Source organism: Equus quagga, chromosome 19 (genome assembly GCF_021613505.1).
Source record: "Equus quagga isolate Etosha38 chromosome 19, UCLA_HA_Equagga_1.0, whole genome shotgun sequence".
NCBI lineage: Eukaryota > Metazoa > Chordata > Mammalia > Perissodactyla > Equidae > Equus > Equus quagga.
Genome location: NC_060285.1, coordinates 24,453,159 through 24,474,292, shown reverse-complemented (window position 1 = coordinate 24,474,292; position 21,134 = coordinate 24,453,159). Strand labels below are relative to the sequence as shown.

The 21,134-nt window shown below is 36.0% G+C and overlaps 1 protein-coding gene across 5 annotated transcripts in view; it reads left to right on the top strand.

Annotated features, from left to right (window-relative positions):
• Positions 1–21,134, top strand: part of NEDD1 (NEDD1 gamma-tubulin ring complex targeting factor) — a 44,160-nt gene that overhangs the window by 5,018 nt on the left and 18,008 nt on the right. For 2 of the 5 annotated variants that reach the window (XM_046646707.1, XM_046646710.1), the window contains exons 4-8: positions 2,750–2,866; positions 5,857–5,997; positions 18,471–18,700; positions 20,098–20,299; positions 20,691–20,886. In XM_046646707.1, the coding sequence (XP_046502663.1) occupies positions 2,750–2,866; positions 5,857–5,997; positions 18,471–18,700; positions 20,098–20,299; positions 20,691–20,886 (886 nt within the window). The remainder of the gene's footprint in view (positions 1–2,749; positions 2,867–5,856; positions 5,998–18,470; positions 18,701–20,097; positions 20,300–20,690; positions 20,887–21,134) is intronic. The other 3 variants (XM_046646709.1, XM_046646712.1, XM_046646711.1) reach the window with 3 other exon arrangements.

Genomic DNA, 21,134 nt, shown 5'->3' with positions numbered 1-21,134 from the left:
AATAACCCAAAAAACAAAAAACCCGCAATAGATGATATTCACAAGTGTGGCACCACTCTAAGGATTTTGTGAATATTCCATACCACGTTAGTTGCTATAGGTGGTTCTCTTTCCCACAGTTAAGAAGTCACATCAGAGAGCAGGTGGATGAGAAGTCATTATATAATAATTTGAATCTGCTTTACTTTAATTTACTTATGCAAATATTTTGCCAGCATTGGTTCTTTAGCCTTTATTAGTAATTTCTTGTAAAGTGTTAGTATGTTGATGACCTTTGGTTTGTAGCATCCAAGTCCTGTTAATCACGTGCCATTTGAGATATTGGACCCTTCCTACTTGGAAAAGTAAGATTCTATCCTACTTACTTTAACATTATCTTTAGGGTGGAACTTTAAGTTCATATTTATTTTCTTTGATTTTGTATCTTACCTCTTTAAAGTAGACAGATCAGTTTTAACAGTATTACAATGGCTGTGGTAGGCTACTACATCCTAGAAATTTGACCAGGTGTTATCATTAGATTTTAAAAATTCCACCCATTGCTTGTATCTTGGGGTACAGGATTCCTATAATACCTCACAATTTCCATTAATTATTTAGGTTCGTTAGCTACATTAATAATACGTTCACTTAAAAAAAAAAGATCTATCATTAAGGTAAGCCAGCTATAAGTATAGGTTTTGCTCTGAGCCCTTAGGAATAATTTAAGTTGTTTTTGACGATAAGAATCCTAATATTGATCTTTGATAGATGCCATTCTTATCTATTTTCTTTAAAGGTTATTTTGATAGCTGTTAGCAAACTGTTCTGATTTTCAGTGATAACCAGATTCTAAATCTTATTAATCTGTTTAAATCAAAGTCAATTCCTAGAGTGGTGCCTGCAGGGAAATTATGGCAACTATATTGAAACATTGATGTAAGGTGCTCCTGCTATTTTTATATGTGTTAGTAATTTTGATTCTTGGTCAGAATTGTAGAGCTAGAAGAAACCTTGGGGGAGGGCAAGGAGGGCCCAGCGGCACCCTTTTAAGAATCTGGTGCTCTCTTGAACAGAGGATGTTTTTGAGATGCATGACTCTCAAGATAAGACAGTGGATCTAGTCCTCATCTTTGATTTCTCAGATGAAGAAATGCAGGCTCAGAAAGGTGGGATGATGTGCCTAATACTACATAGCTTGCGTTGTAACTTTTAACTGAGTCACACAGTGTCCTCTTTGGAATTCATTTCTCTGTGTTTTTCCCCATGGCATTCAGCTGGAGGTGAGAACAGTTATTGTAACTACATAATGTATCTGAAGGTTAAATAGGAAAAAACATGCAACGTTGTGTTCTGTGTAGCATCATTACTGGTGGTACCACCAGATAGATGACACTCATAGGTACTTACTCTGAGGACAACTTGATAACCTTTGTGTTTTTAGCCATTTATTCTGTAAATATTTTTTGGGCATGGATGTGGTCTTTGCACTAATGGGACTGACATTGTGGTGGGGTGCAGTCAATAAACTAGTAAACAGAATACCCATGTAGTTATAGGTTGTTATGCAGAGAACTAAAGTAAGATATTGAGATAGCAAGTTACCTTTGGTGGCCAAGGGAGGTCTCCTGAAGAGGTGGCATTCCAGTTGATATCTGTGGACCAGAAGAAGCCATTCAGCCAAGGTTCGGGGAATTTAGCTTCCCAGGCAAGAATCGCTGTGTAGAAGCGTTGAGGCAAATATAGGATTGTTATGTTTAAGGACTGGAAGATGGTCAGTGGGGGTGGAGAGTTAGTGGATGAGGAGAAAAATGGTGAGAGACTAGGTAGGATAGGGCCAGATGAACAGGGCTTAGAAAGCCAGGTTAATGAGTTTGGAATTCATTCTAGGTATGATTGGAAGCCATTGAAGATTTTTAAATGGGAGACACGTTATCTGATTTACATTTTTTAAAGGTCACCCTACTTACGGAGCGCAGCACGTAGGGAAGCAGGACAGCCAGTTAGGAGGCTGCTATTGTGGTTCGGCCAGGTTTGGGTTAGTGTGCTTGTAGTAACGATAGAGGAAGGGGGGCCCATGTGGGATTTAGTTTAGGGCCGGAGTTTAGAGAACTTACTCATAGGTTAGGGGGTGGGGAGAAGGAGGAATCAAGGGTAATTCTGGATTTTTATCTTGAGAAACTTGATGGATGGTGTCTTTACAGAGATGAGGAAGAGTGTAGGGTCAGATTCTGTTGATCTGATGTTTGAGACTAGGGCTCCCTAGGGGGAGGTTTGCTGTGAGACTTGGGCATCTTGTCCTCTTGATAAAACTTTCTGCATCTGTAAATTGAGGGGTCAACTAGATATTCTTTAATATCCCCTCTACCTTTAGCATTTTCTGAGCTGTGGGTTGATTTTAATTTAAGATATCCTGTGGAAGTGCAAGAGCCGGTTTTTTATTAAAGGGCGATATTAAGGGCAGCCAAGCCCTGACGGGAGGCCAAGACTTGCTCACCTAAGGCAGGACGAGTGTCCTAAGCTTCCTCCGTCGCCTGTTCCGTGGGAGAGAACATGAATCTGGCTGATTTCCTTGAATTCTTTTTGAACCCCTTATAAGCTGTTGGATCCATGTAGAAGATGATGAGAGGTGAATCTTTTAGTACAAGTATTAGCGTGTTTATAGCATTAATTTAACGAATATTTTTCAAGTGCTTACTAAGTGTTGGATGAGACTTGAAAGTCGTCTCTGGGTTCTACTAAATTAAGGTAACTATTTTTTCTTTAATAGCAAAAGCAGACATGCATCAGTTTAAATTCTACATCTATGTATTTGGTAAGCGGAGGCCTGAATAACACTGTTAATATTTGGGATTTAAAATCAAAAAGAGTTCATCGATCTCTTAAGGTAAGGAAATTTTTTTTTTAATCCTTACAGAAATGGGTATCTCACAATGTGTTTAGAGTAGTCGTCAAACTTTTCTTTGAATTTTGAGCTATTATGATAAAAATAAGATACTTAAGAATTGAAATGAGATTCGTTAGGGTAAATAAAGATGCTGCTAGCCCAAAACTTAATTTTTTTGGTCTATTTTTCCCTCCATGTTTGTCACCAATGCATATTATTGATGTTTAAAACTTTTTCCTTATTTTTTCACTTAGCTCTACTCTTGTTTGAGTGAACCACTTTCTTCATTTTCTCTAAAGCATGGTTGGTTGTCGTCAGAGATCTCTTTTTAAGGCACTTTGTAAAAGAAATGTGATTTTGGGATGACAGTATTTGATTTAGTGATCAGAATTGGGGGTTTGGCTTCTTAGTTCTCTACTACTGTTTGTGTTATTTTTGTGTGTGTATTTGCATCTTGGTAATGAAATACTTTCTAAAATAACTTACTATTTGTAATTAGTATTTCTTTGAATAGCTTTTTGCAGTTTCAGAAAATAAAAATAATCATCACAGAAAAGCCTCTGGTTGTGGGATTCTTTTGGAATTCTTTATTGCTTTTCATTATTATGTTCTTTTAATATTTGGAAGTTCATCTTTATTTATAATTTTTATATCTTTTTAAAAAGTTTTAATATGAAAAATTTTAAACATGTTTGTGTATGTACACAGGCATGCCTGTACACAGAGAAAGAACTTCCTTTAACCCCTCACCTGTGTATTCATCATCTGACATTAATAATGATCAGCTCATGGACAGTATTGTTTTGTCTATGCCCGCTTCTACTCTCTAATCCTCAGACCCTCAGAATATTTTCAAGCAAGTGTCATAGATCATTATTTTGCTACACTGTATCTCAGTGTCATTGAGTTAATTCTTACTAGAGCTGTGGACTAGAAGAATTTTTTTTCTTAGCTAAGTTGAAATATAATTCTATAATTGGTATTTAAAGTATTACCTTTGCAAGTTCCTTATTTTAGGTATCAGCTAAACTTTGAAGAGTCTTCAGGAAAATTGAAAAGTTGCCAATAATGAGAATAGTTAACTTTTATTGAGTTCTTTGATATGCTGGCCGCTATGCTTAACATAACGTTTATTCTATTTATCTCCACAACTCTGCAAAGCAGGTGGTAGTATTCCTAAGTACAGACAGAGAAACTCAGGCTCAGACATGTTAAAGAACTTGTTCAGTGTCAAATAGTAATGGCAAAGATGAGATGCAAATTCAGATATTATTCATTGTTTAATCTTTTAAATTATGAAATAATTGAATTAAAGCTATTTAGAGGGATATACTCACGGTGAATAGAGTGTCTTACAGAACGGAGAAGAGATTAGAAGTCTATGGCCAGTTTTGTCCCATATTGTCACTCATTTTAGGGGCTTCACTTCTTCCCATCCCTCCTTACTGCATGGCAAACTTCTGCTCATCTTTCCGTCCTCAACTTTCCCAATTACTGCAGATAGTTTTTCTTTTCTCACTATTTGAAATTCTTAGAGTGCTTCATTTGTTCAGTTAACAAGTATTTGACTAATTTTGATAGTGGGGAACTAATCTTTCACCTTTGGGTCCTTCCTCTGTGGTTCTCTGCCTGGTAATAACACAGTTTCTGGCACTTGGTAGGTGTTTAGTAAATGTTTACTGAATGACTTATTTTCCACAGTTGAAATAAGGAAGACACCTGCCTCTTTACAAAGTCATAGAAATTGTTTTGGACCCCACATTCTTAATTTCTCAAATGGGAATGATACACTAAATGTCTGCTCTTTCTTTTCTCCCCATGAGACATTTTTTCCTCAGGATAGCACTTACTTCTTTGATGTTGCATTACTTTGATATTATATTACTATGCTTGATACTACATTAATCTAATTATTAGATACAAAGGTTAGTTTGTTTATATTTTCAAGATATGACACCAAACTGTTAAAAAGTTTACCCCAATCCTGATCACTTTTGTATGCTCCTGCTAGATAGCTCTAATTTGACATTGGAAAACATAGTCCTTGTGAACTCAGTTTGTTCAAAACCAAACAGTTTTATTTCCTCCAAGTGGATTCCCCCTTGGATTTGGGAGACAGCCTAGTATAGTGGGAAGAAAACAAGCTTTGGAGTTTGACCTGGAATTGAATCCTGGCTCTACTACTTAGCACTTACGTGAGCTTGCACAGGTTTCTTGACTTTTCTGTGCCTCCTTTAGTTAACAAAATGAGAAAAATGACCTTGCCTCCCAGGATCCTCCTTAGGATTAATAGTAATATGTAAAGCTCCCAGCACTAGTAGGTACTCAGCAAATGGAAGCAGCTGCTGTCAACTCTCAAACAAGTGTGGCTCCATCTGGCTTCGGGGCTTTTGTTTTTTTCTCTCTTCCATTTTGCAGCGTCTAGTTTCTTCCTCTCTCCCTAACTCATCCTTTAAGGTTGAACTCAAGCTTTAGGTCTCCCATAAGGCTTCCTGTGTCGGCTCAGTTCTCAGCGATGCCTCTTCTCTTTCCTCTGACCCTTTGCCTCTACCACTCATTTAGCGTTCATTCTGCCATTTTCATGTTAATTTAAATGTCCTGTCTTCTCAGTTGAACAGTAATACTCTCAAGGGCAGGGACTCTCATAATAGTCAACTTACAATAAATGTTACTTGTCAGTGGAAATGAATTCTTGAAAGTAGACATAATGCCATTTAGAAAATTACCTTTCCTTTCTGTCTCTTGTTTTAAGAGTGCCTGATCATTATTATAGTTATGAAAAATAAACCTCTGTTCCCTAAGAAGACTTGGTGTTGATCAGATAGTTTCCTGCTCGTTTGAGTAATTTTTTTTAGGTTATTTGAGGAAAATGTTAAAGCAAATATTAGATTGACAAATATATAATATTTACAAAACATGAACTTTACAAAGACATGAACACGTGCTGTTTGATGGTTATGTGGCACTGTACTTACTTTCATTTCTTTCAGGATCATAAAGATGAAGTAACTTGTGTAACATATAATTGGAATGATTGCTACATTGCTTCTGGATCTCTCAGTGGTGAAATTATTTTGCACAGTGTAACCACTAATTTATCTAGTACTCCTTTTGGCCATGGTAGTAACCAGGTACAGTTTATTTTTATTTATCAAAAATAAAGCTGATAAGATAGATTTTGAATTGTCTTACATAAGACAATGAATTTAAGTTTTTAAAATTAAGTATTTTAAATTTGCATTTAGCTTGCTTGGAAAGCTTACAGCTAGCTGTTTTTTAATGGTAGTGTTTTAAAAGTGTTCAGATAACAGGCTAATTCATACTAGGTTATGGTGCTTACATGAGTTCAGTTATGCCATTGAATAGTCACATGCTCCTAGAATATAACTATTTGTAACAAAATACAAATAATTGTTGATAGGTTAAGCCTGAAACATGGATATTAATCTTTCCCTGACATTATAGTTACAGAAGTGTTGCTTGCTCAAAATATGTCAGCTACGAGACGGGTACTTATGTTCATAGATACTCTGGTGGCTATGGGATAATTGAGTGTGTTTAGGCACAGGGTACATTGAATTTTGTTTTTTAAGTATATGATAGTTCAAGTATCAACGTTTATTTGTATTTCAGGTTAATATAGGAGTATTTAGGGAAACTTTTTCTAAAGGAAAATTAGTCAAATTTTTTCCTTATAAAAAATTAGTCTATAAAATTCTTGAAAGAATAAATTCAGCTTCTCAAGAAATTTAATTCTTGGCTAATTTTCTATGAAATTCTCAACAGAAATTTCTAATGAGGTGCAACTTCTTTTAATTCTTACTTTTTATTGTAACCACTTTGGCTATAACGGTTATTAGGTAAAATACGGGAGTTCTTCACTTTTGAAAAGCAGATTTTAAAATCATTGTTTGAATAGTATGTATTTAGTGTTTAAGGAAAGTTTAGTGGATATTAAAAATGCGCAGAAAAAAGTCTTCTCAAGTTCCATATGTATTGGGGAATAAAAGGGAGAACGCAGAAATGATATTATGGGTGATTGATAGCGAACAATCTTTGGTGAGTGAGAACAGTGAGGGAAAACGATCTGATTGGGAATAAAGTAAGGAAAGTTGAAGGAGGGAGGGTTTCAGCTGGGTCTAAGGCTTAATTGATTTTTGTTTTTTTGTTTTTATTACGACATGAACTGACCACTTTGCTAATTACTGTATTCTGACTTGTGTTAGGATTAGCTCTTTGCGTGCCCACATCCTGGTTGGAACCATGTCTTGTTTCTTTGTCCTCAACAGTTGTCCAGCTTTATGCCTTACATGGAAAAGATTCTCAATAACCACGTGAATGGATGAACACATTTAGAGCTAACAAAGATTTTCGTAGGCTAATACAACAGAGCATGTTAGGAGAGGGCTATTTTACATGGAGGAAGTCACATGAACCAAAACAAGGAGAAAGGAAGCTGTGTGGGTTTTACATAGGGCCAGTGTGAGAAAAGATTGAAAAGGTCAGCATGAACCTAGTGTTGATGTGGGGCCTTAAATGCCAGACCAAAGATTTGTCTTTTATTTTGGAAGGCATTTAGGGAGCTGATCAGAGTTTTTGGTTAGTTGAATGTCAGAATCGTGGAGTCCTTGAACTAAAAAAAACCCTTAGAGGTAATCTTACTTTCTGCATTTTATGGGTGAGGATAAATGATTTGCCATGAGAATGTATTAATATTGTCATAAAAGCAGGAAGTAATGTTTTGTTTTCGTGATTCTTTTTTTTGCTTATTTGTATTTTGATTATGGAAATGTAAAGCCTAGGCCCATGGACATTGGAACTTTTGTAAAAAAATCTTATCTGGTGTTCAAATGTCTTGCTTTTTAAGGAAATAGAGTAATTTTTTCCTTTTTTTTTTTGGTACACTAGAAGCATGACAAATTTAGATTTATAAATGCACAGCTAACTTTTCAGTAACCTAAAAATTAGGTCAGATACTACCATGTATATTATTATATTTCAGTTTTTATTGTATCTTGCTAGAGAGTTTTCTTATTAAAACCAGACATGAAGGAATAGTCCTGAAAACATTAGCTTTGGTGGTTGTTCTTGGCTTAATTGTGTGTAAAATACTTAAAATTTTTCACTTGAGATATAACTTACGTATAATAAAATGCATATATCTTAAGTGTACAGCTTGATGAATTTTTATATACACAACACCTGTGTAACTACTACCAAGATCAAAATATAGAGCATTTCTGGCACACTAGAGGATTCCCTCTTCACTCTTCCCAGTTGCACTTCATATTTCTTGAAAGAATTGTGCGTGTCTGGCTTCCTTTAGCTTCATTGTGTTTGCTTTGTCGTGTGGAATGGTGGTCTGTAGTGTGGTCCTTCTGTGCAGTGTTCCATTTTATGGATGTGCCACAATTTATTCGTCCATTCTACTGTCGATGGACTTGTGAGTCGTTTCTAGTTTTTAGCTGCTACGATAAAGCTCCTTGAAGATTCCTGTACAAGTGTGTTTTGTGGACATATCTTTTCATTTCTCTTGAGTAAATACTCAGGAGGAGAATTGCTGGGTCTTAGGGTAGGTATTAAGTTTTACTTTATTAAAAATTGCCAAAAAGTGTTCTAAAGTGTTTGTGCCATTTTACTCTTCTGTCAGCAATGCACGTGAAATCCAGTTGCTTCACGTTTTTGCTAATACTTACCAAGTGTTGTCTATCTTACTACTTTCAGCCACACTAGTGGTATCATTGTGGTTTTAATTTGCGTTTCTCTGTGTTGAATAAGTTGAGTGCATTTTCGTATACTGTTTTGTGAAGTGACTCTTCAAGTCCATTTCTCCTTTTTGTATTAGGTAATTTGTGTTTTTCTGATTGATTTGTAGTTTATTATATATTCCAGAGGGAGTCATTTTTTTGGATATACATGTTGCATATAACTTCTTTTGGCCTAAGGCTTGCCTTGTCACTCTCTTAATGCCTTTTTTTTTAATTGAACAGAAATTTTTAAATTTAATGAAAGCTAGTCTAGTATGTCACTGTTTTTTTTTAATAGATGCTGCTTTTCTGTCCTCTTGAAGAATCTTGCTTGCTCCAAGGTCTTAAAAATAATGTCCTTTGTTTTCTTTTAGATAAAACTTTATTGTCTTACTCTCCTAGTTTATATTTATTATGATCCATTTCAAATTAATTTTTGTGTATGGCGTGAGAGTTCAACTTTCTGTACAGGTATGTAATTATGCCAGCATTATTTATTGCGAAGACCATCCTATTGCCACTGAGGTGGGTGTAGGTGGTGACAAGGTTTGGAGAGCATTCCAGGCAGAGGTCATCCCCTTCGTAGCATCCTTACTACCGTTCATTGTGTTTCAAGTCCTGTGATCCTTGCTTTATATTACATTTTCTCGTTTAGTCTTTGCTTCTCGTTTGTGAGGTGCATGGTATTCTCATTTTATAAATGGGAAAACTGAGACTCCAGCACTTTCAGATCACGAGACTCTTAATTGACTTTTGAAGATCAACTCTTCAAGAGTGATAGTATTGTTTCCTTTTGGATCTCTTTTTAGCTCAGGAGCAGCTGAATGTTTAAGGATTTGAGGATCCAAAGCTTCAGGAAACTTTGCAGTATTGTCTTGTTACTTTGTGAAGTCTGAAATTTGCTTCATATTAAAGAAATACCTTTTAAAATTCTGGGTGACAGGTTTTTGCGTTGTTAGTTTTCAAAGGGTTTTCCTTGATTAGTTTCCATAGCAAAACTGAATTTAAATTATCTTCTAGTTTAGGAACACAGTAATGCTCAAAGCTTAGCTCTTGTGCGAGGTCTCATAAACCAGAACCTGAGATTTTCATGTGCCTGCTGCTCCTTCTGGGCAGGTGGTGTCTCTATAGGGTCTTCTGGTATAGCTTTGCATTGTGAGTCCCACATTTATTTGGAGAGCCAGCTGTGTGAACCTGGGCAAGTTACTTAACTCTCAAGCCTCCTTTTCCTCATCTGTCAAGTGAGAATGAGAATAGACTTTCAGCAGGGTTGTTTTTGTTTTGTTTTGAGGGCTAAATGAGATGCTGAGTGTGTTGAACATAGTTCCTAACATTTGTAAGAGATCAGTGAACTTTAGTGTGAGCTTTTAGTGAATAATCATATTAATAGCTCTTCTGATTCACTTCCCTGAACTGGTTTGAGCATCTTTAGGTTTAACTCATTCCCTCCAAACCCCTGCTAATGTACCAGTTGCAATTTGACCTAATAATCGTATTTTGTGTTTTAGACTCACTTAAAATAAGGAAAGCATTAAAGAAGGTCAAGAAATTGAACTGGAGTGTGTTAGTTTTTTCCATTTCCCTGGAACAAATGTTTATGTATTTTTTTGTGTACCATATTATTTCATTTTCTTCTATTTAAAACAGACGCCATGGGCTAGGAAATGCCAGTTGGTTCGTGTGTGTGTAAGTATGCCGTCTCAGTTTTCTTAGTGAGGAAAGTCACAGTTTTTGTGATTCTGCATACTTATGTTTGCCATTTACAGGCAGCATAATTGAAATCTTTGGAGTGTTTTTAAATTAGTTTCTTTCCTACAAATGATTTCGTTATGGCTTAACTGTTATTGACCAAAAGCATAGAATTGCTACTTGAGCATTCATTTAAAAAATTATTTAATTAAGATTTCTCAAAATTCATTTAAGATTTCAAATATATTAAATATTCATTTCTTAAATGTAAACAATATTCATAAAAATTTCAAGTCTGTCAAAAAATTGACATAATTCAATTCAAATACACTGTTATCCAGCCCAATTTCTATGTTCATTAGTTTTACTATGGATAGGATCTGGGTGATTGAGGAAAATAGCAGGTAGGGCACATCTGATGATTAAATTAAAATTTTTCAAGTTTTGTTTCTATGAACAATCGAGAATTTGAAATCTTTTTTTTTTTTTGAGGAAGATTAGCCATGAGCTAACATCTACTGCCAATCCTCCTCTTTTTGCTGAGGAAGACTGGCCCTAAGCTAACATCCGTGCCCATCTTCCTCTACTTTATTTGTGGGATGCCTACCACAGCATGGCTTGCCAAGCAGTGCCATGTCCGCACCCGAGATCTGAACTGGCAAACCCCGGGCTGCCGAAGCGGAACGTGCGCACTTAACTGCTGTGCCACCAGGCCGGCCCCAAGAATTTGAAATCTTTAAAAATTATCAAATTGATTTCTTAGCAAAAATGACAAAACCTTGGAGTCTCACTGAATCGGCGTTATACTGAATTTCGTATCAGAGATGAGGTTGCCTGAAGAATACTGAGAACCTTCCTTGACGAGTCTGAGCCGCCCCGGAGCACTCTGGTTTTGTGTGGATCACAGCGTCTTTCTGCAGGGAGGAGCCTGGCTGCTTCTGCAGGGCCGCCGGGTGCCAGGCTTCTTGGGTTGTGATCCCTGTCACTGCCGGGCGGGTGTGTGTGTGGCCGAGGCTTGCACACAGGCTCGCCTGCGCTGCCTTCCTCAAATCGCAGCCCCTTTCAGAGCAGTTAGAGATGGGCGTCTGTTTCGCTGGTTGCTTAGATTTAAAAATGATCATAAATGTAGCAGGCTTTCTGTGAGATTTTAAATACAGTGTATTTCAGTATGTGTTTATGAAGTCCATTTTCTTCAGTGAAATTTTCGATAGTTTAGGTAAAGATTTTGTAAGTATTAATAAGCTAGTTTGAGTACAGAGTTCTGGTAAATGTAAATAATTTTTAATTTTATCAAGAATGAGTTTAATTCTGATTTGGTTAACTTAGTTGACTGGTTGTGTTTATACTTGAATTTCGGCACTCAGAAAGTTTGACCACAAAGCTTCATACCTGGAATAGGTCTCCTTTATGTTACGTAGGAGCAATGGTGTACCATCACATGATAGTATGTCCGTGATTCTCTTGATACATTTCTGTAGTATTCGTGTATACTTGTCTGGCTTATATATTATGTTCTTGGGCATGTTGGCATAAAATAAACTTCTGATCTATATTTTTGTACATTACTTCTTAAAGGCTAATTTTTTTCCTTCTTCCCTTCTAAATTTTCTTATTTGGAAGTAATTTGAAGAATGTTTTCTTGCAGGGTTTCTATGTGTAGCTCTGTCTTCTTTCCATACAGTTATAATCATTCTGTTGATCCAATCTTGTTTTTTTACTTTTTCTCATTAGTGTTCTATCTCAGGTATTCCCTTATTACTAGTGTTCATGACCATAATTTTTAATGGCTGCATGATATTCCATTGTTCAAATGCCAATTTATCTATACATTTCTGTATTTTTGGTATTTTCCAAATTTTTTTTTTTTTTAAATTGGCACCTGAGCTAACAACTGTTGCCAATCTTTTTTTTTTTTTTCTGCTTTATCTTCCCAAATCCCCCCTGGTATGTAGTTGTCTATCTTAGTTGCAGGTTTTCCAAATTTTTATAATCACAACAGGCACCGTATGTTAATATTTCCATAAGTATATATCTAATGCTTTTGACTTTTTCTTTGGGATTACAAATTCTCTTTCAATGTAACTCAGTAGCAGGCTCACATTTCCTTTGCTTGAGGAGCTTAAGTATGTTACTCTATAATTTTTTTTTTTGGCTGAGGAAAATTAGCCTTGAGCTAACATCTGTTGCCTGTCTTCCTTGGTTTTCTTTTTTTTTTTTTGCTTGAGGAGGATTAGTCCTGAGCTAACATCTGTGCCAATCTTCCTCTACTTTATATGTGGGTTGCTGCCACAGTGTGGCTAATGAGTGGTGTAGATCTGCTCTCCCAGGATCCAAACCTGCAAACCCAGGCTGCTGAAGCGGAATGTTTCAAACCCCAGCACTACGCCATGGGGCTGGCCCCTACTCTATCACTTTTGATCTCAAATGTCTGATGGTAATTTAAGTATTTTATTCCTTATGAGTTGCTTGTTCTTTTTCCCTAGATGTCCAAAGGATATTTTTCTTTAAATCCAGTAATTTTACTAGACTGTGTCTTGGCATAGGTTATTCTGTATTGCTATTCATAGGTACATGGTGTGCTCATTTAATATGTAGTTTCAAATGTTTTGTTCTTTCAGGAAAGTTTTCTTGAAGTATAGTTTTGAGTATTCATTATCTTCCTTATCTTTTTTTTTCTTTGTTGGATCTTCTTATCTTCAGTAATTTATTATTTTCTCTCAAATCATTTTTAACTTTTCCTTTATTTTTGATTTTTAAAAATTCTTTCCTTTTTACCTATCTTTAAGATGTTGTCTGTTGTGTTTGTTCATTCTTATATTCCTATTAAGTTAGCCTTCATTTTTGAAGAGACTTTTAAAATTCCTAATTCTTTTCCAAGTTCTGACATCTCATTTCTGAGTTTTCCAATTATGATTTATGTTGTTTTTTAATGTCGTATAGCATTTTATTGTCGTCTTGGTCATCTGTTGAGAATGTCTTTCTTCTCGTTCTCTTGTTCTCATAATAACTGTGTATGGGATTTATCTGTGAAGATAGTTTCCCTGGACTTCTAGACAGAGATGGAGTTGAGAGTGTGTTTTCTAACTTTACAGAGCTCCCTCTTGTTTTCAGGTATTTTTTTAAAACAGTAGCGACTTGTTTTCTGAGGTGCTTGACTTTGTTCCACTTCCCTGCTTGTATGTGAACTTCTGCTTTCCTTCGGCTCTGTTGACTCCACCCTGTTCAGATTTGCCACCACTCCTAGCACAGTCTCCTCAGTGTGGTGCCCTGACCTGGAGAGAGGTGCCTTGACTGGTCAGTTTTGGGAGTTCATTGAGGCTAAACTGCCCTCGCCCTTGGGACCTTTCGGCAGTCCTCTTGTACGGACCCACTAATGCAGTGGGTATTCCTGGCTTCACCTGATGTTGTCACATTGGCCACCACACTTTCCTGTGAAAAACTTCTGGCTATTTTGGGCCTTTCCTGTTCTCAGATCTGCCTCAGACTCCCTGTTATTTCCTTCTGCATCCTCCAGCACAGACACTAATACTCTAAAGGACTTGTGGCTGTTACTTGTTTGACCTACTAGCATGTATCTTGGGGCTCATGGGGATACCTATTGTCTAGTTTTGTTGTAAACGTTGTTCATGGGATTTTAGTTTTGCTGTCTGGTTTGCTATCTGTCTGTAAAATACACACGCAGACACACACACTCACTCACACTCATGGTGCTGGGGATCCCCAAGACCAGGTTTGAAGATTCACTCAGAGTACTCACAGGATTCAACACCGAGTCATACACATGGCTGTGAGTTACTACAGTGAAAAGATCCAAGGCACGATCAGCAAAGGGAAGAGGCACCTGGGTGAAGTCCTGAGGAAACCAGGTGTGTGCTTCTGAGTGTTCTCTCTCAGTGGAGAGGATGTACTTAGTTTCCTAGCATCACGCTGTGACATGTATGAAACGAGGGAAGCTCCTTAGAGACTCACTGCACAGGTTTTTATTGGCGGCTGGTTACCCAGGCAACCTCTGCCTAGCATGTGCCGAAATTCTAAACTCTCAAGGAACGTAGGTGTTCAGCTATAAACCATATGTTTTGCACAAACACTTTAGGCAAAGTTAGCCACTCTTATCAGTCAGTGAGCCACTCTTTATCAGTTAGCATAGTGGGAACCCTCCCAAAATCCAAGTTCCCAGTGCCAGCCAAGGGCCAACCTTGAAAGCAGGACTTTGGCTTTGTAAGGATAGGCAGTCTCAAGCCTGCTTATTAAGTCTTATCTGCACACACACACACACACACACACACACACACACACAAATGGGGAATTCAAGGAAATTCAAAGATGCTGTCACCACCGTAACTACTGTCTTCTCAGAGTCCTCCAGTTAAAAGGATTTTAAGCAAGACAGAAATATGTTGAAGTTTCCAGTTTTGAAGAGGTTATTGCTGCAGTAGTGTGAAGGATGGCTGGTGAGCCCTTGAGAATGGAGGCAAGCAGTAGCTCTGGTGGTGGTTGATTAGTGCTTGAAATAAGACACTGGAAAGCGAGAAGAGGGAGGGGGTGGACTCAAAAGGATACTGTATATATTTATTTGTGTGTGTGTATATATGTATGACTCTATATGTAAATACATGTATATAGTGTCTAGAGTGTGTATATATATGAGACTAAAGCTATAAGAAAATATGAATGTACATTCTTATCTCTGCAAAGGGGAGGCTTTTCTAAGCATGAGAACAAAGTCTTAGTCGTGGGGACAAGTTTGATAAATTCAAGTACATAAAAATTTAAAATCTGACAAAAAGGAAGACCTGAAAACAATCAACAAAATTGAAAGGAAAATGGGATAAATATTTATACCTATGAGAGCAAGCTTTAATGTCCTTATTATATTAAGATCAATTCCAAATTACTATTTAAAAAATCTTAATAGCCCAATAGAAAATAAGCAAAGTAGATTAATGGACAATCCACAAAAGAAGGAAGACAAATGGTCACTTAGCATTTTTCAACCAAGAACCTTTAAAGCGTGAACAACAATGAAATACAAATTCTTTTATAAATTAGCAATTTTTAAAAATGATAGTAGTCAGGGTACTGGGAAATTGGAAATAATCTAAATGTCCAACATTAGTTATTTAGATAAATTGATATACTCATACATTCATTATTATCCAGCTATTAAAATCATGTAGTAGAAAATATTAATGACATGGCTAACTTTATATTAATAAAGTATGATCCCAAGTTTTCTGTTGATACTTTACTGAATGCACACAAACATATACAAATATAAAAATACTTAAAGGATATCCCCCAAAATGTTAACCAGTTTTTCTCCAGGTGGTGCCATTATGGATAGTTTTTCTTTTCTTTTTTGTGATTTTTTTTTTAATTTCCAAATATTGATAGCAGAAGTCAGCACACTATGACCCGTGGGCTGGCCATTATTTTTTTAAATAAAGTTTTATTGTAACAGAGGCATGCTCATTCATTTATGTATTGCCTGTAACTGCTTTTGCAGTACAACAGCGTAAAATATTCTCTGACCCTTTAAGAAAAAGTTTGCCAACCCCTCATCTATAGTGAGTGACAGATTTTTCATATTTGGAAACAACCTCCCTCCTGCACAAGTGCACGCATTCCTATGTAATAATAATGTAAGAACAAAATAGCATTGCTTCTTAAAATGCTGGGGTTTCTTTTATCAGCTTCTGAAGATTTTTTTTCTTAGAAATAACTTGAATCTGGAACAAGATAGGGGCTTACTAAGTACTGCTGATACTAAAATGAATGGATACTTATTTTAAATATACTTCAGTAAATTAATACTTCATTTATCCAGGATCATTGGATGCTCTCTTCATGATATTCTAAAGAGATGATGATTTAATAGATGTAGAAAGTTCAGAAATGAAGGTCTGTTATCAAAGAGAGAGAGAGAGGAGGCATTTAAAGAAATCAGTGTGGCTACCTAAGGGTCTTTTAAAAAACTATGTGCAAAAAAGATTGAATGGGTACATAAACAACCATGAATAAGAGTCAGAAACCTGTGAAAATAGTGGCAACAGCTACTATGTCCCTGGCTCTGTGCAGAAATGCTATTTAATCCTCAAAATAACCTTGACAGGCAAACAAGAATATTTTATATTTTGTAGATGGGAACACTGAGGCTTGGAAAATTTAAATAATTTACCCAAGTCATACGGAGTTTGGCTGAGCTCTACTTAAATCCAGGTTTATCTGAGAGGAAGATTTATGATTTTTAGCCACTTTTTTTTTTCTTTTCTTAATGGCTTCCCATATAGGTCCACAGAATTTGAAGCAGTATATGGAATTTAGGTTTTGACTTAACCAAGAAATATGTTTTTATCTATTGGTAAAGTTCTGTTATGTAAAGTAGTAAGCTCCTTGTTCTCACCACATTCAAGCAGATTCTGGATGACCATATTTTAAGGATGTTTTAGCAAATTCCTACTGTGGCTAAGAGGTTGAACTTTACAAACTTTGAGAATGCACAAGGTGTATGATTTTAACTAAGAGATTGAACTTTACAAATTTTGAGAATGCACAAGGTCTATGATTTTAATGGTGTTAATTTTTTAAAGTTCTTGTACATTTAATTTAATATAATTATTTAGATTATATGAAGGATCATAACTGTATGAACTCTTAAAGTACTGCAGAAACCTTTTAAAAATTAATGTTTTGGTTATGTTTTGATAGGTTGATGTATGACTCTATAAACATTAATTCACTAAGGATCTCTATGTCTTTTATATGGTCAAGGTTCATGTAGTTTACTTTTCCTTGAGTATAGATCAGAGGAAAGATTTGTCTATTCAGATGGATATACTTTTCCTCAACAAAAATGGAAAATATTATCGAACATTTTTGGTTTGTACTTTAGCCAAATGAAAATGAGGAGCCAAATTTAATGGATGACTATAGTAATTATCTTACCTTAGGTGTCTGAATAACAAATACTCCTTTTGTTTCCTTAGACTCAATTTGTTTTGTGTTATTCCTAAATATTTTTTGCTGTTGAAGGCTGATATATGTTCTTTTAAAACATCTTAGAAGTAAGTAGAAAATGGGTTTCTAACATGTAAAAGCTTTGGTATCAAATCCTTTTGGAGTGTGATAGGTTAAACTAGATAGAAAAATAAGAAGCTCTCACATTAGACTTTTGTTCGGTGCCGGTCTTAGCTGGGACCTGTATGTATAGCTGCTATCTGCCTCCTAGAACCTGATTCGTTGCTTGACTTGGCGCTGTAACTTAACTGTTCGAAGGTGTCTTACAGCCAGTTTCCCTCTCTTGTGGATTCTACTTAATATTAATTTCTATGCTTACATTGCTGTTTCTGCACAGAGAAAAATTAGCTTAAATGTAAAACACTTAATTTTCAGCACAGTAAATGATAATATCAGTACAAGTTTGAAAGCAGCATTTTAGTAACAGTAGATGAAATTCATTCAGTTTTAATCCAAGACCTGTTTACTCAAAGTGGATCTTTGTTTATTCTGGTCCAGCAGAAACGAGAAAGAGAGAATGTCTCCACTGCCTCCACGGACCAGTGTTTAGAGAAAGGCCAGCATTGCCCTCAGGCTGATGCTTTTGAAACAATGGATATGGTTCATCCCCAGTCTAGAGAGTTGCCAATTCCCCCTTTGTGGATTAGTTAATTTTTTATTATGCTTCAAGTGTTGAATTGCCAGCATGTCAGATGCTTAGTTTAAATAAATATATCCAAATATCTAAAATACATACAGAAAACAAATATGAAATATTGCTTATTCCCTGCCAGTTTTCCTTTATTCTTATTTGTGATTTTGTTGTGACTGGGCGTTTTATTTATGGTGGATGTTCTAACCCTGATGAATTCATGTAGTTAATCTCAATGTATTGTATTCTTCCTTTGAAAAAGAAGAGATTGAGGTAACTGTACTCCACGATAATAAAATCATGACAAATATTCAATTACTAGTACATTGGTTATGTCTTGGGGTCATCTTATAGTCCACTAAATGATTTTATGGTTGTCATGATTGAAACCTGTTACTCTATAAACCAGAGAAGTCCTAAATCCTTTGTGATTAGTGGAGTTGGCCGTTATTTATATAGTTTATGTAAAATGTTCTTATGAATGCTTACAATTACATAAGATTTATTCTTATTTTTGTAGTCTGTTCGGCACTTAAAGTACTCCTTGTTTAAGAAATCGCTACTGGGCAGTGTTTTGGATAACGGAGTAGTTACTCTCTGGGATGTGAATGGTCAGAGTCCGTACCATAACTTTGGCAGTACACATAAAGCTCCAGCTTCAGGCATCTGTTTTTCTCCTGTCAATGAACTGCTGTTTGTAACTATAGGCTTGGATAAAAGAATCATTCTCTATGACACTTCAAGTAAGAAGTAAGTGAGACGTGCTCATTTCTTAATATAGTAGCATGATTATCATCTCATTAGCAGATATGTTTGTGATTTATATAGACCTCTCATTAACGTTGAGAAGATCTAAAGTTTGTGTACTTGATAATCTAGTAAGATAGAATTTTCTCTTTTTCTTCCCCTGCAGAAAAAAATAGACAAAGCTTGAGTATTCTTCAGAGTACTTCTGGGTGGTAAATGTTGAGGGATAGCATGTTAATGATTTCACATCTTTATTTTAGCACACATGCGTATTATTCTTTTTCAAAATACAACTAAATTTGTATATTTTTAAAGCAATATAATTAATTTGCTTTAAAGTTAATTCATTATCTAGGGCAGGGTTTCTAAACTATTAACATCTGCGCTGGTTAATTCTTCGTTGTCCTGGGCGTTGTAGGATGTTCAGCAGCATCCCTGGCCTCTATCCACTGCCAGTAGCATCCCAGAATAAGCAAGTTTGCCACCGTTGAGAACCACTGATCTAGAGCTAAAGAGTACAAAATCTTCTAAGTATCTGAGTCCATTGTACCTTCTTGTCCTTCTTAGAGTTAGAGATGTGCTTGGTTATCTAAAAGAATAAAGGGAAAAAAGCTGTAAGGGTGCTGCAGGTGTATTCAAGACACCTAACAGTATCTAAAGATCACGTGGAAGAAAATGGTAATATCACCACCAGGGAAGGACTTACTGTCAGCCCTTGTTAACAGTTTACTCTTAGTTATTTCACTCTGTTTTTTTTTTTTTTTTTTTCTGTTTTACTCTTTTCTTTTTGAACTAATTTCCTGAGAACCCTAAGAGTTATAAACCATTCCTCTCTTATACCAGACACTCCAGCAAAGAGCTCAGCTTCAGCAGACTGGTATCCATTTTTCTGTATTAGCTTCCTGAGGATCAAGCCACATGGATTCTGTTAGCTTTTTGGTCCAGAGATCCATAGCTAGGAACAAAGTAGCAGCTGCTCCCTGTGAAAGGTCATAGTCCTCTTGAGGCCTGTGCAGGCCAGTCAATGACAAGGGGATGCTTAGGATCCCCTTAACCTGAGGCTAGAGCTCTTGCCTATGGTGTAACGCCCAGGAATTCTGTCACATTCACTGCCAAAGTGATAATTACCCAAAGAAATAGGTGCTGCTTCTAGAAGATGTAGAATGAATCTATTGGAAATGAATAGAAAAATAGGATGGAGGGTTCAGCAGTTCCTAACATGCTGTTGTATTGGAAATGTCTCCAAGTCTAATTCTAAATTTCTGCTTTAAACAAGTATTTGGGATGTGTATTCTAAGTAACTTTACCAAATTCTAAGTAATTTTGGTTTTGGTCTGCAGTTATTTATATGTCATATAAGCGTATATACCTCGTACACTCACATGTCCTCTGTTCCTCAGGCTGGTGAAAACTTTAGTGGCTGATGCTCCTCTCACTGCAGTAGATTTCATGCCCGATGGAGCCACATTGGCGATTGGATCTTCCCGTGGGAAAATATATCAGTATGATTTAAGGACGTTGAAATCACCCGTTAAAACCATCAGTGCTCACAAGACATCTGTGCAGTGTATAGCATTTCAGTACTCCACTCCTCTTTCTAAGGTAGGGTATTTTCTTTCTTTTCGGCATTTTTTGTTTTATTAAATAAATCTAGCTCAGAATGTGGACATCATATGTTGTCAATCACACAGTGTAGTTTTGCTTTCTAATCATTTTTATATGAAAGCATTTAAAAAATTTTAATACAAAGCAATTTGATACTTAATTTTAAAACCATTTTTTTTTCACACTTAATTCTTATATTTCTCTCTCTTCAAACATGTTTTAAAAGACTTTTTTGGTTCAGAGGGAAACTCTCAGATCCACTAGCAAGCTTAAGATTTGTAAGGGAAAAAATATATTTTTTTTTAACCTAACAGGGAATTTATAAAATATTAATGTATAGTATGGAGCATTAGAAACCTGAGCTTTTAAATATTCCATTACATTTCAGTCAAGTTTAAATAAAGGCTGTTCAACTAAGCCCACAGCTGTGAGCAAACGAAGCATTAATGTGAGCGCCGCTAGTGGAGGAGTTCCGAATTCCGGAATTGTCAAAGAAGTGAGCACCCCTTCCATTGCCACGGTTCTGCCACAGCCCATGACAACCGTTGTGGGGAAAGGAACAGTTGCTGTGCAAGACAAAGCAGGTAAACGTTGCTTGTATATAGTATTCGGAGTTTCCCCTTCCAAGTACTTATCATTAGCACTTTCTTCTAGTGTCCAGAACTCAAATTCATTTGAGTATTTAGGTAAAATTATTAGTAGATAGTGAAAATTGAAGAAGCGAAAATTCTAACTTTAGCTATAAATTTTTTTAAGTAAATGAAAGATATTTCACTTATTCTGTTTAGCTAAAGTTCTGTTGTAAGAAATACTGATTATCTTAAAAATGGGA